This window comes from Pundamilia nyererei, unplaced genomic scaffold (genome assembly GCF_000239375.1).
Source record: "Pundamilia nyererei isolate P.nyererei 1_Seehausen unplaced genomic scaffold, PunNye1.0 scaffold00104, whole genome shotgun sequence".
Taxonomy (NCBI): domain Eukaryota; kingdom Metazoa; phylum Chordata; class Actinopteri; order Cichliformes; family Cichlidae; genus Pundamilia; species Pundamilia nyererei.
Genome location: NW_005187505.1, coordinates 1 through 12,236, shown reverse-complemented (window position 1 = coordinate 12,236; position 12,236 = coordinate 1). Strand labels below are relative to the sequence as shown.

The window sequence follows — 12,236 nt, the reverse complement described above, 5'->3', positions numbered from 1 at the left end:
GCTCTCTGCCTCGCTCCCCGTTTCTTATGTTCTCAGGTTTGTTATTTCGTTTTTCCAGTTTAGGTTTCTTTAGTTCCCTGTCATCCCTCACTGCCTGTTTGCCACTACACCACCCTGTAAATAAACATCACTCGAATCATGAGTCATCACCTGCATTTTGGGTCCTCCTTTCCTCCAACACCACACAGCTCGCCTCGGCAGCCGTGACAAAACATGTGTCACATTCCTGCGCTCCCAGGAGATCTGAGATTGGCTGTGTTATGTTTCTCTCTGCGTGCAGATGGCCACTTGGCGTGATGGTCGAAAACATGAAAAGATTTATATTTTATAAGAAGTAAGTGGTGTGTAGATTTTTGGCCATTTTTAACATCCTATAAATTACAAAATGTTTGAAGTCACCAGTCAGTCTCACTTTATCCCAGTCCCACTAAAATTTCATAAAAGTAGAACGACATTCAACGATATTCAAATCTTTTTTTTTTTCTTTTTGGATGTAGTCCACAGCTTTTGTAATTTTTTATACTTTGGTAAAAGTATTTCAAACACCAAAACAATTTCTCTAAGATTTAAAGAAAAAAAATTTTTTTAAAATCAGCATTAGGAAAACATTATCTCTGCAAAGATTTCTAGGACAATTCAGAGGCTCATTACTAAAAAGGCCAAGGCTCTTCCAGAAATTTTGATTTAAAAAAATAAGCCTGTATTATGTAAAAGCACCCTCAACAGGGAAGTTTGAAATGATGTGTAATAATAAAAATAAAAACAAAAGAAGAAAAAGCAAAACTGGCTTAGATCCCAAACTGCCACAAAATGAGATCAGTCTTCTCCTGCCACTTTTTCTGGGTATTCCCTCTCTGTCATCATGTCAGTATTATGGTTATCCTTATAAAAAGAGGAAGTTGAATGTGGTTAATTAACCGAGATGTTTTCATTAGCTCTGACTAGGCAGGTAGGTGATTGGTGGAGAGGGCATGCCAAGCAGGAGTCACCAGAATAAAAATGTCCCTGTCATATTAATGGGAGACTAACTGAAGCAGAATAATAGTGGGTGAGGTAGTGGGTTTCTATTTTTAACTTGCCTTTTACTCACTTTATATTTTTGTTTGTTTTTTCTACTGAACATCATTAAAATACATAAATATCAGTGTTTTTGTGCTACAATAATAACACCAGTGCAGTCCTGATGAAGCAGAATAGACTTGTTTGTATTTTTAAAAACAATATGTAGTATCTAAGGGTCTTTTAAGCTTTTAAAAATAACCTTTTACTGCACTTATCCTGGAATCATTTATTCTACAAATGGAAAACTGTAAAAGTCAAAGGGATGGCTCCTCCACACCGAGAGAGGGTGTGCATTGGTTGATTCTCGGTCATTTCCCCCTGCAATCACCTCTTCTCTTGATCAGGGCAGCGGCGAGCAGGCAGATGTCGGGATGTGACTGTCAGCGGAGGACTTTGGAGGACTGGTGACCAAGCAGGTGGAAAAAACCTTCAGAATAAACAGATAAATAAGGTGGAAACAAGGCAGCTGCGGATGCAGATAACGACTCAACGCGCACCCATCAGTGTGATTTACAGTCCATTTGGCAATGGTTTTGCTGGTGGCGGATTAATAAACAGTCATAAAGCTTTGGGAGAACGGCTGTGTGTGTTGCAGGAGGACGAGGGTGAAGGCACTGATAGGAGAAAAAGGAGGCGAGAGGGAGAGTGTAACGGAGAGAGAAGTGAGTAGATAAAGCCAGGATTATGAGTGCACTGCCTTACGACTCGCTGTCGGCTCGGCCGAGTCCCAGCAGACAAGCTTTGGACTGGGAGCATGAGCAGCTAGCTGTGCGACGACTGTCTTCACGGAGTCTTGACCTGCTGACTCCGCCTCCTCTTCCTCGTCGACCCTCTGCCATCCCTTGCTACCTGCTGCCTCCATACCAAGGTCAAGAGGAGCACCTCAGCCTGCAGCAGCAGCAGCAGCAACAGCAGCGTCTCTCCTTGTCCGTGTGCTCAGAAGCCTCCCTGGCGCCCCCTGCTCCTCCACCTGTGGGTGCTGGCCCACCCTGCTGCCATTCCGTGGGAGTCATGCACCTCTTGCGTCTGGGTCTCCTAGCCTTCAGCTGCCTCTTCTGGGCAGCTGGACTGGCTATCTTCACACTGGGTGTGTGGGCTCAAATTTCCCTGGCAGACTACATGATGCTCTCCGCCAACCGCTACCCCAATGCCCCGCTCATCCTTCTGTCCACAGGTGCGGCCATCACAGCATGGGGCTTCCTGGGTTGCCTGGGGGTGGCTGCAAACCTGCCTTGCGTGCTAAGGGCTTACGGCTTCTTTCAGCTTGCTGCACTTGTAGCCGGTTTGGCAGCAGGACTCTCGGGCCTCTTCTACCGTGAAGAAATTGCCGGTGGATTTCGCAGCGGTTTACAGCGAGCAGTGGCGGGCTACACAGAGGATGAAGGCCGTGCTGATGCTCTAGACAGCCTTCAGAGGGCTCTGAAGTGTTGTGGAGCTGACGGTTGGCGCGACTGGCTTGTGTCTGACTGGGCTATCCAGCATATGAACTTCCTGCCCATTGAGAACGGCACCTCGGTTTCCTTGCCCGACAGCTGCTGCGTGAGGCGAAAGGGTTGCAAGAATCGGCCTCTTCTGGCAGATGACGGTGACGGTGTGGCTGCCGCGGGGATCCATCCGCATGGCTGCTTCCGCAAAGTCTTCAGCTTGGTCAATGACAATGTCTTCCATATTGCTGCTACTGTGCTGGGGTTAGCCTTCACACAGATTGGAGGCATTGCCCTGGCTTGTCTGTTAGCCAATAAACTGGCACCGAGACAGCATGGACGTGTAGTAGCACATTAATACTTAATTAATAAGGCTAGCTGGTGGATTGGCCATTTGGGTTTAATTGAGTTGGGAAGTTTGAAAACCCCCAGGAATTTGTAGGACTTATATAACACTAAAAGTTACTCAAACATATGACACGTGATTCTTTGACAAAACAGTCAAAGGTCCAAACTTGTGTTCAGAAATCCAGCACATTGCTTAAATTCCTTCACTGTCCTTCTTTACAGCTAGATGAGGGAAGCTACAGATAGCTGCCAGGGAAGTCAATATGCTCTTTTTCCTCTTTGCATTGCAAAATCGGGCATTTTCCTGAAAAATTTAATACCTTGGGGCTGAGCACTCTATAGATTACCAAACTGATCATTGTGTAGTTAATATTTACTTTAAAATGAAGTATTACAGGAAAAAATGCATATTGCAACTTTAATGATGTTCTTATATTATCCTTCAGCGGTTTCAGTCAAGTTACTACTTTTGTGCGTCACTTTTGCCTTTGCAGCTGTATTACACTCACTGGCCTCAGCATGAATAATGGAGGTTGTCTTCTCATGTAATGTTTTTTGTGCTACATGCAACAGCGTAGGAACAACTGGGTTTGCGTAACAGACTTCAGATCTCACCCGGTGGCAGTACAGTGAGACATTTTCTCCTTTTTGCTGTATGAATTAATTAAGAAATGTTTAAATGATGGCATGAAATAATATACCTCTCTGTGTTACATACTTGATCCTTGGACCTTTTCACCTCTGGCACACCTCAGTCCTAAATGCACAGGAATGTTCACCAGCTGTTTTCCACTTTGATCGTTTAGTCTGGCTGTGCTCACAGATGTTTGTATCTACTTCATTTAGTTTTCCCATCTCAGAGATCACTCTGTGCTGGTTTTGGTGCTTTAAAAAGAGATTAATATTACTGTCTGGTATTTTGTGTTGTTTTTACACCCAGTAGTGCGTACTAATTTCCACTGTGTCGAGAGCTTTGGTTAGAGAGTTTATTCAATTATGACTGCTTTTGATCAGTTTCTTCCAGATGTCACTGTGTTGTTCCAAAGCACATCATTGAAAGGTATGACTAGAAACACGCACTACTGGCATGAAACAACAAGCAACAGCAAAAAGTTGGGTTATATAAACATTTGTCTTGCTCTTCTTCTTAGATTTTTAGCTTAGCATTATACTTGTGAGACATATGCAACCTTATAAAGAAAGTATTTCAATAAGATGAATGTGAATGTGTTTTATTGTACATGTTTTAGTATTACTATGCACTGAAATTATATGAAACCCTTTCAGCCTTCTCATTATGGTGCATCTCCAAATTTCTTCCTTTTTATTGTTCTTATTAATGTAATATATGATAAACGTTCCCTATTTAATAATGCATAACTGGTATATGATTACCAGCTCTGCAAGCAAGCATGACCTACACTGTAAACTATTTATGTAAACAATAAACAAAGAAAACACTTGCCTAAATATGGGATATAATGTTGATTGCCACAGTCTTCTACCCTCGATTATGTTAAATGTATAAATTCTGGTAATGAAGAATTGATGCATAATAAACATGTTGTGAAGCTCTTTGGGGTTCTAATGTGTTTTTCTTTCTCTTTAATGTTGATTTATAGCCTTCATCTTTAATGTGGGAACCTTTTGCATGCATTTTAAAGAGCTATAGAAGCAGCTCTATGTCTTTATTTCGTTGGGAAGGTCATGCTGGAGGTGTGCCAGAGCAGGAAATTCTCATTGCATTGAGAAGTAGATCATGGCTGGGACCTCTGGCCACGTAAATCTGAATTATTGCTAACTGAGTGACCTCTCATTTCTGCTGTGCACCTGAGACGATGGTGATTAGATCTGCCCTTGAAGGGAGATAACAGAGTGCAGCATATGCAGCATATGCACAGCTGAGGGTGATGAAACAGAGCACCCTGAGCCAGCATTGATTGGTCAATGGAGCACAAAATAATAAATTATGGAAATAGAAATTGTGATCAAGTCTTTCATACTTTACCCCCACATTTACCTTAAAACCAACATCTATGAGTGTTAGATGTAGAGAGACTTTAGGCTATGACCTCTGAACAATGACAACCATTTTCATGACCTAATTATGCTATTGATTAGCCTACATTGTGCTCTAATAAGGTTTCTGTCTGATTAGGCTGTGCTTGTTGTATCCTATTTTGCCCGAGGTTAGGCCATGCCTCCACCTCCAGTTTAATCAAACCAAAGAGGAGCTCTGAGAGAGATTTAGACACCTGAATTCAGACAAACGCCAAACTTTTTATGCTCTATTTCTAGTCCATTTGAATTGAATCAAAGGTCTGAACCCAGCATACACGATTTTTTAACGCCATTGCATGAAATCAAAGGCTCATCAGGTACAAAAATAAATGTCTGCAATGTGTGCAAGTTATGCACATAAACACAACATGAAACGTGGAAAAATAATCCGTAGTCACTGAGCTAAATAATAAAACATTTACTGCTACTACTAATATTAAGCTCAAGTGCTTCAGCCTTGCCACAATCTACATACTGTGGCACCCCCAAACCTTTAAGATTTTTAACCTACTCAAACAAATGTGGCCTTGGGCTCTTTACCAAGATGGGTGTGTCCTTTAGCAAGTCTCCTGAATCTGATAACAGGATTCCTCCTCTTTGGTTTTGGTTTTTGGCAGTGCGTTGAGGAATTCTGGAGCCCATCCTATCAGGAGAAATACCTTAGATACAGTTCTGTGAATACATGTAGTGTGAAATCATCACGTAAATGTTTTCACACTGTCGAGATCTATCCATGTCTGCTTTTCCCCCCACTATTTTAGATCGTTTTGTTGAATTATGAGAAGGGAGGAGGACCGTGTGGTGCTCCAGGTTTTGTTTCGGCTCTCCGCCTCTTTAAGTCTGCACCACATCTGATACTTTGGGCCTTTGTCGTTTGCACCGCAGTGAGTGCTCTGCTCCACATTTTGCTTGGCTGTTCTCACCACACGGGCGCTCACCCGTGGCTGCGTAAAAAGCCGCTGCGCACCGCTTCGGAAATGTAGTTTTGCGCGTCCCCGGCGGTCTCCAAAAAATGGACCTAAAATCCGAACTCCTGAAGTCCATCTGGTACGCTTTCACGTCGCTGGACGTGGAGAAGTGCGGGAAAGTTTCCAAGTCGCAGTTAAAGGTAAGGAGAATTTTAGTGCGAGACGTTTTTAAGATCAGGAAACTGAGACCGAGGGGCGTCCGCTGGAGAGAGCACAGAGACAAACACAAACGCTTTATATTCTTGCAGTTTTACTTTGGTCATCACTTCGACTCTGTCTAAAGTCAGAACTCAAACGTAGTGGTGTGTACGTGTGGTGGCATCCTGTGCGTGAATTCGTGTTGTAATCAGAGGAACATGAGACACGCAGACAGATTAAAAGCTCGCACTCAAATCCAGATCTTTTCAGACATTAACAGACGTTTAGCCTGTTCAGAGTGGAGGTGAAAGTCCAACCTTATCATGGCCTTGATACCACACAAAATTGTCAGGGTTTCTAAATAAAAGACGAATATTATGTTTTGCCTTCTTTTCCCCTCGGTAGGTTTTATTTTGGCTGTTAACTTGCTTTCCCTCCACTCCCTACATGCCTAACTGACCCCCCCTCTTGGTTAGAAGAATCCAGGGAAATAGCAGAAAGCTGCCCTGACATGCTTACTCACTGGTGACTAGCTGCCTGTGCTTGTGAGCGTTTGTTTGCTGATATGTGAAGAAACAAGGGAGTGTGCGGGAGTTGTGCTTAGTTTTATCCATCCACTTATGCTGTATGTCTGTTTGAATTCTCCAGGTGCTGTCCCACAACTTGTACACAGTGTTGAACATCCCACACGATCCCGTTGCTCTGGAGCAGCATTTCCAGGATGATGATGATGGACCAGTGTCTAATCATGGCTACATGCCCTACCTCAGCAAATACATACTGGATAAGGTAATGTAAAAAATACAATCTATGCAAAGGGTTTTCCTTCAGCTGCAGTTATACTTGTATTTATGTTGTTCAAAACTCTTACGAACACATCACTGAGCAGTACCTTTACCCTCGATCTCATGCTCCTTCATTACCACGATCATTAACTTAAGTTTATGTTTACATTGCGTGCCAGCTGGTCGTGCAGTACTGTGTGCCGATCTGCAGTTGAATGACATTCCCATTTCATGCAGTATTTACTCCGTTTCTAGTAACACTTGCAAAAACCTACAGTACCCGGCTAACTTAAAAAGAAATTCAGAACCGACTAGTTGTTGGTTTTGGACTTATTGAGATGAGGAAAATATAGCCCTTATATCTATTTTACATTTTCCCTTTAATTTAACCTAGCTGTGCCTGAATACTTCCAGCTAGTACTTTATTAACAGTTCAGTCAAACCCCCTGGGTTTTGTTTTGTCAGGTTTTTCTTTGTTTGTAACTATTGTTACATTGCTTACAACCAGAAATGAAGATTACAAAGCGAGATTAGTTGGCAGGCTATCGTGATCTTAAAGTCAGACATTCCAGCGACACAAAGGTCGACTCTCTTTTGACATTATGCTGAGACCGTAACGTGGTCGGGCAGTTTATGTTCAGAGTTTCAGTTTTGAAAGCCCAACATTCTCTGCTGAAGAAATACCGGTACGTGTTAGCTAGCCTAATAGTCACACTGTGCTTCAGAGCTGCCTTAAACCTTCGGCACAGATTCAACAAGATGCTGGAAACATTCCCCAGAGATTATGGTGACATGATAGCATCACACAGTTGGTGCACATCTCCCATTCCACTACATCACAAAGGTACTTTATTGGATGGAAATCTGGTGGCTGTGGAGGCCATTTAATTCAAGTGAACTCTTTATCATGTTACAGAAACCAGTTTGAGATTATTTGAGCTTCGTGACATGGAGCATGGAAGCATCCATCAGAGGACGTGTACACTGTGGTCATAAAGGGGTGGATATGGTCAGCAAAAACAAACAAACAAACAAAAAAAACTGTAATTTTTTTTAAGCACATGTTGAATTTGACTATTTACACTTTATGAAAACCTCTCTCAAAAAACAGAAAATGTACTGGCAGAAAATCACTGGGACTTTTTCAGTTTTTATAGCGCAGCTGGGTTCTTTTTACAGTGACTCTCAGGTAGGCCGCAATCTTTCAGTGATTCTTAGTTGGTACTCAGGGGTAAAAGTGTGTCAAAAAAGTATTCCCACCACTATTACATCAACAAAAAATACTTGTCACAGCAGAGATCAAAACTTTTTGACCAGAAAACATTTTCCCAATTATATTTTGTCCTGTTTCGGTGAGCCTGTGTGAATTACAGCCTCAGTTTCCTGTTTTAGCTGATAGAAGTGTGGCCTTCTGCTGCTGTAGCCCATCTATTTCAATGTTTGACTGTTTTGTACATCCAGAGATGCTCTTCTCCATACCTTTGTTGTAATGAGTAGTTATTTCAATCACTGTTGAAGCAGTCAAGGGATTTTTTACCACTCAATGTTTTCTCTTTTTCTGACCATTCTCTGTAAACCCCAGAGAATGCTGTGTGGGGAAATCCCAGCAGATCAGCAGTTTTTTGACATAGACTATCTGGCACCAACAATCATGCCATTTAAAGTCACTAAAATCATCTTTCTTCCCCATTCTGATGCTCAGTTTGCACTTCAATAGGTCGTCTTTACTTAATCATATCTACACGCCTAAATGCATAGATCTGCTGCCATGTGACTGGCTAATTAAATATTTGTGTTAATGAGAAGCCAAACAGGTGTATCTAACAAAATGAGTGCACCTCACTAGCAACATAGCAGTGGAAATGTGTGTCACATTGTCACAGGATTTTCCATGTACTCAGCTGGTGATATTTTTATGCTTGATGCCAATGCTGCTGAAGTCCTTTTTTTACACTGTTAAGAGTTGTAGCTGAGTTATTGTAACTTAATGATTTTCTGAAGCAGTCAGTCTTATTTGCAGCAGCAGTGTTGTGTTTTACTCTTATATTTATATAAACTTTAGAGATCTTTGTAACCCGTTTCTTCTGACTGCAGCACGCAGTGCTCAGTCGAGTCCCATTTTATATAAGTGTGCACAGAGATTGAAGCAGAAAGCGTGAGTTAATCGAGAAAGATGATAACCAGTGTCATGATAAGAAAGCCAGGCAGTGTTGAACTTCCTTCGTAACACACCCCTCAGGAAACAAATAATCTTATGTAAAACTGTTTTAAAAAGTGCAATTTTAGTTTCAGTTCAGAGCATTTCCAGTTTTGCATTTCCAGGTCAAAAAGGGGATGTTTGATAAGGAGAAATTTGATGACCTGTGCTGGACAATGACCATGAAGAAGAACTTCAGAAGGGTGCCACAGGGGACACTGCTATCGGAAAGGGACTGCTTCAAGCTCTTCTGTTTATTCAACCTTCTGTCAGAGGACCGATACCCACTGGTGATGATACCAGAGGAGGTAATAGTTATGAAGAATAAGGAGAGTGAAATGTGTTCACTGAGAATTTGTAGAAACACTTAAAGTTGGAGAGGATTTTATTTTAGGCAACTGATTGAGGCCTGATTTATTAGGGCTTTCTTGAAAAGGCTCAAATCCACAGTGATTATATTTTAAGTCATTTGTATGCTATAAATGGAAAAATGGACACACATTGTACAAAAAGTTAGACAATTCACTTTTGATTTAAAAGAAACAATTTAAGAGAGTTAGAGGAACAAACACCAGCAACGCTTGTAGTTTTTAGACACTGCTATACCCAAATACCCAAAAAGAAATATAATTTGTGTGTGATGACAGAGTTAGGACAGTTTAAAGATTTTCTCAGTAGGAAAATACAAGTGCAAGTAAGTTAGTTAATGAGGCTCTTCCTTCCTGCACTTCCTCCATAATGCTTTTGGTTTCCTGTCGACAGAGATAAAAATAAACGGCTTCTGTAGAAGTCACTCAGTGAGCTCCTCATGAAGAGTGATATCCCAAAACCACAGAATACAATCTGTGTTGAGTCAGTATTTGCATTGTCGGTGCCGTTAATATTTGGTTTTCGCGATGTGCAAAAAGTTTCGTATACAAATGTTTGAATGCTTCTAGGTGGAGTATCTCCTCAAGAAAATCTCCACTGCGATGAGCGAGGAGTGGGATGGGAAGCCCATGGAGGACTTACTATCGCAGGATGCTACAGTGTGGGAAGAGGGAATGTCCGTGTGGACCTTCCTGGAGGATATGAGTGCAGGCCGGCTGCTGAGCGTCACCAGCGCTGAGGCCTTCAGCCTGGCTTTAGATGAGGTGTTCCTGGAGATCTATCACAGCGTTCTCAAGAGAGTGAGTTGTGCTGTGTCACTGGAGCCTATTTGACTGCTCCCTTGACATTTTTGTCTTTCTTTGTTCTTCAATTGATCCCTTGTTTTGCAGGGTTACATGTGGAAAAAGGGGCATGTGCGTAGGAATTGGACTGAGCGCTGGTTTGTGCTGAAGCCCTCCTCCATGGCCTACTATGTCAGCGAGGACTTAAAAGACAAGAGAGGGGAGATCCAGCTGGATCAGAACTGTGTCATAGAGGTTAGTGAGGAAAACTCAGCATGTTTAACTCTTCACCAACCAACGCTGTGACTTACATACATTTTTTTGTTTCAGTCTATTCCAGACAGGGAGGGGAAGCGCTGTCTGTTCTGTGTGAAAACCCATAGTAAAACCTACGAGATGAGCGCGCCTGACCAGAAACAGAAAGTGGAGTGGACTCAAGGTGTGTAACTTACAATGTGTGTGCTCATTGGTTTAGTGTGGTTGAAATGTACTGAAGCTTATCATAGTGTATATAAATAATTCCAGGATCTTTCAGATATATTGAGGCCACTTGTCAAACAATCTGTGTTTCATTGGTTGCTAATTATTTGTGTTTCTTTTGCCAATGATTAAGAAAACTTTCAGAAGTCAGCTGAAGCTTATAAAATGTTGACTAAGTCACAGTTACAGCCAGACTCGATTATGCTAAAATAGTTTTCCCTCGATGTTTTCGGTCAGTATCTCCACAATTCATCGTGCCACTTCTATAAGCAGTCACACCTTCAATAAACACTAGTGACTCAGTTCTTTGTCTCCACCATGTTTGACGGAGGACGTTGTCTACATGTCCAAGTTAAACTCAATTTCATCTTTACAATATTTTTCATAACTGTGCAGGCTCTTTTTTTATTCTTAGTAATGTTTAACCTGACCTTCCAGTTCTTGAGCGTAACCAGTGCTTTGGACCTTGTTGTAAGCTCTCTGTATTTCCATTCATGAAGGCACCTCTTGATTACAGACTTTAACAGTGATATCTCTACCTATACTCTGATAGGTGTATTTTAGGTTTTCAGCCTAATGATGGCCTCCTTCATTTGCACTGATATCTCTTTGGGTCTCCTCTTTAAAATTACAGATATTATGTCTGCTTTATTTGTCATAAAATAACAAGGGGACTCACTGAAACGGCTTTTTAGCCAATTGGTGTTTTTGAGCATTTGAAAATGGAGGACTGTGTATAAAAGTGGCTGTAATTCCTAAAGAGTTAATGCATTATTTTTTCAAAAACCTTTGAATTAAAGGTGAAAGTCTGCACTTCAGTCACGTCTTGATTGTTTAATTTAAAATTTACTGTGGTGTTGGACAGAGATAAAGCACAAAAATGGTCTCTGGTAACTATATAAAAACTGCTTTCAACCATGACTCAGTGCCATTAACTTCCAGAAGAAGCATTATAGAATGCAGCTGTCTACGAATGGAGAAAATCAAGGACTTTCTCCTTTTATCAGAAGGAGTTTTAAGAGTTGAGAAAAAAGAAGCAATGACCAAAAACACTGCACAACACTATTAAGCATGGTGCAGGGAGCATCATGATTTTAGGTTATGCAAGTCTCTTAAACAGCTGCAAGAAAAGGTGTGATGGAGGTTGTTGATACTAAATGAGATTTAACTAGTTAGTTACTGCTTCCTGTAATAACAAATTGTGTTTGCCTACGATTGTGACTGAGATAAGGAGCCACATTTCATGAATAATAGGTTCAGACAGCTTGGTAATTTGAAAAGAGGTCACAAAACACCTCTTCTACAAAAAAAAGACAAAGAAGTACAAAGTTTGGGTTAAAGTGGACATAACTATTTTTTTTACAGCTCTGCCTTGTAACACTGAGACGCATCATTTTTTTTTCATGAAAGAATGCTGCCATGGCTTTCTCAAAGTGTACATGTACACAAAGTGTACAACAAAGTGTACATGTAGTTCGTATCTTTGCTTTGTTCGTAGGCTGTTCATTCTATTTATAGCAGCAAATGTGGTGTCTGCAAAGATTAATGATAGTGTGGCAGCTGATCCAGGTGATAATGAAGGTGATGATGAGGGTTTGCTAAGATGCAACTCATAGCAAGAA

The 12,236-nt window shown here is 41.4% G+C and overlaps 1 protein-coding gene across 1 annotated transcript; it reads left to right on the top strand.

Moving 5' to 3' along the window:
* Positions 1–5,507: 5,507 nt before the first annotated feature.
* Positions 5,508–10,573, top strand: LOC102192816 (differentially expressed in FDCP 6 homolog; the record flags this gene model as incomplete). Its single annotated transcript, XM_005740867.1, has 6 exons — positions 5,508–6,003; positions 6,650–6,790; positions 9,109–9,291; positions 9,922–10,152; positions 10,243–10,389; positions 10,465–10,573. Coding segments are annotated over exons 1-6 (907 nt in total), but the record flags the coding sequence as incomplete, so codon positions are not given.
* Between the last annotated feature and the right edge of the window lie 1,663 nt (positions 10,574–12,236).